The sequence below is a fragment of the Camelina sativa genome, chromosome 12 (genome assembly GCF_030686135.1).
Source record: "Camelina sativa cultivar CO46 ecotype springtype chromosome 12, ASM3068613v1".
In the NCBI taxonomy this organism is placed as follows: domain Eukaryota; kingdom Viridiplantae; phylum Streptophyta; class Magnoliopsida; order Brassicales; family Brassicaceae; genus Camelina; species Camelina sativa.
The window spans coordinates 12,977,820-12,979,451 of NC_141891.1; the positions used below are offsets into that span (position 1 = coordinate 12,977,820).

At 37.3% G+C, this 1,632-nt stretch overlaps 1 protein-coding gene across 1 annotated transcript; it reads left to right on the forward strand.

Annotated features, from left to right (window-relative positions):
• Window positions 1-215: 215 nt before the first annotated feature.
• LOC104731585 (E3 ubiquitin-protein ligase BOI) lies at window positions 216-1,632 on the forward strand. Its single transcript, XM_010451005.3, has 2 exons — window positions 216-565; window positions 666-1,632. Exons 1-2 carry the CDS (start codon window positions 510-512, stop codon window positions 1,522-1,524), a joined length of 915 nt encoding a protein of 304 aa, XP_010449307.1. The 5' UTR covers window positions 216-509; the 3' UTR covers window positions 1,525-1,632.

The window sequence follows — 1,632 nt, forward strand, 5'->3', positions numbered from 1 at the left end:
GTTCACTGTTACCTACGTTTATGTGGCTGTTGCTAAGGAAACATACATGAGTGCATCAATTAAAAAGAAAGAAATATGACCAAAAAAAATTTACTTTTTACAGGCCCAATATTGCGAAGTTCAAGAAAGATAGTTGTATATGGTATATTAAAAATAAAAAAGCAATGTATTTTGGCTTTTTCTAAATTACATATTCTATTTAAGCTTATAAATTGTCTTTTTCCAATATTTTAATTTATTAGCATATAATTCAGTAAAACTTTTGAATTTCTAAACATATATGGTAATCATAACCATAAAAATCAATATTTTATTTGACTTGATAATTATTGAAAATAAAAACAATAAATGTGGTATTTATAGGAAAAAAAATTAAAAATATTGACTTTTTCTCTCCCTTAAATAAAAGCCAATCCCATAGATTTCTTCACCAGTCGCCACAACTCCTCCTCCCTCTTCTTTCTCTCTCCCTCTTTGTTTTCAGAATCTCTCGGAGCTTTGTAACAACAATGGCTGTTGAAGCTCATCACTCGAACATTTTCTCTCAGTTAATATCATCAAACAGGTAAATAATCATCTTTATATTCATTTTTCTTCTTGTAAACAAAATTTTCTCTATCATTTTTTTTTCCTTTTAATAATCTTTTTGTGTGTTATATTTGCAGAGATAGTGTTAAGTTCCAACAAAACATGAATCACGGCGAGTTTAATCTCGCCGGCGGAGAAGTTCCGTTAATAACCGGAAACTCTCTCGCCGTTGATCCTTTAGCTGCAAAAGCTAAGTTCAACACTTCTTACAACTTCACTGCTCCTCCAACGTCTACGAAACGCCCGCGAGATTTTCAATACCGTGACTCAGACGCCCAGTTCGCGTCTGCGGTTAAACGGAGGTCGGTAGCGTTTGACTCATCCTCGCCGTTGTCGTTGATAAACGCTGAGTTTGTATCTCAGATCCAAAACCAACAACAAACGGAGATCGATAGGTTCGTAGCGCAGCAAACAGAGAAGCTAAGAATAGAGATTGAAGCTAGGCAACAAACGCAAACGCGGATGTTTGCGTCTGCGGTTCAAAACGCTATAGCCAAGAAACTTAAAGAGAAGGACGAAGAAATCGTACGCATTAGGAACCTTAATTGGGTTTTACAAGAGCGAGTGAAGAGTCTTTACGTTGAAAATCAGATTTGGCGTGATATCGCTCAAACCAACGAAGCAAACGCTAATAATCTTCGGACAAACCTAGACCATGTTCTTGCTCAACTCGAAACGTTTCCAACCGCTTCAGCCGCTGTAGAAGATGATGCGGAATCGAGTTGTGGAAGTTGCGGTGACGGTGGTGGTGGTGAAGCGGTTACAGCGGTTAGTGGCGGTTGTAAACGGTGCGGTGAGAGAGAAGCAAGTGTGTTGGTGTTACCATGTCGTCATTTGTGTTTGTGTACGGTTTGTGGTGGTTCGGCTTTGTTACGAACTTGTCCGGTTTGTGATATGGTCATGAACGCTAGTGTGCATGTTAACATGTCTCCTTGACCATTTTTTTTTTTTCGGTCGTTACAATTTAATTTATTTTGTAGTTATTCTTCCTTAGGATTTAAAGTTGCAAAGAAATAGCAAATTGATTCTTTTCTTTTTGAAGTA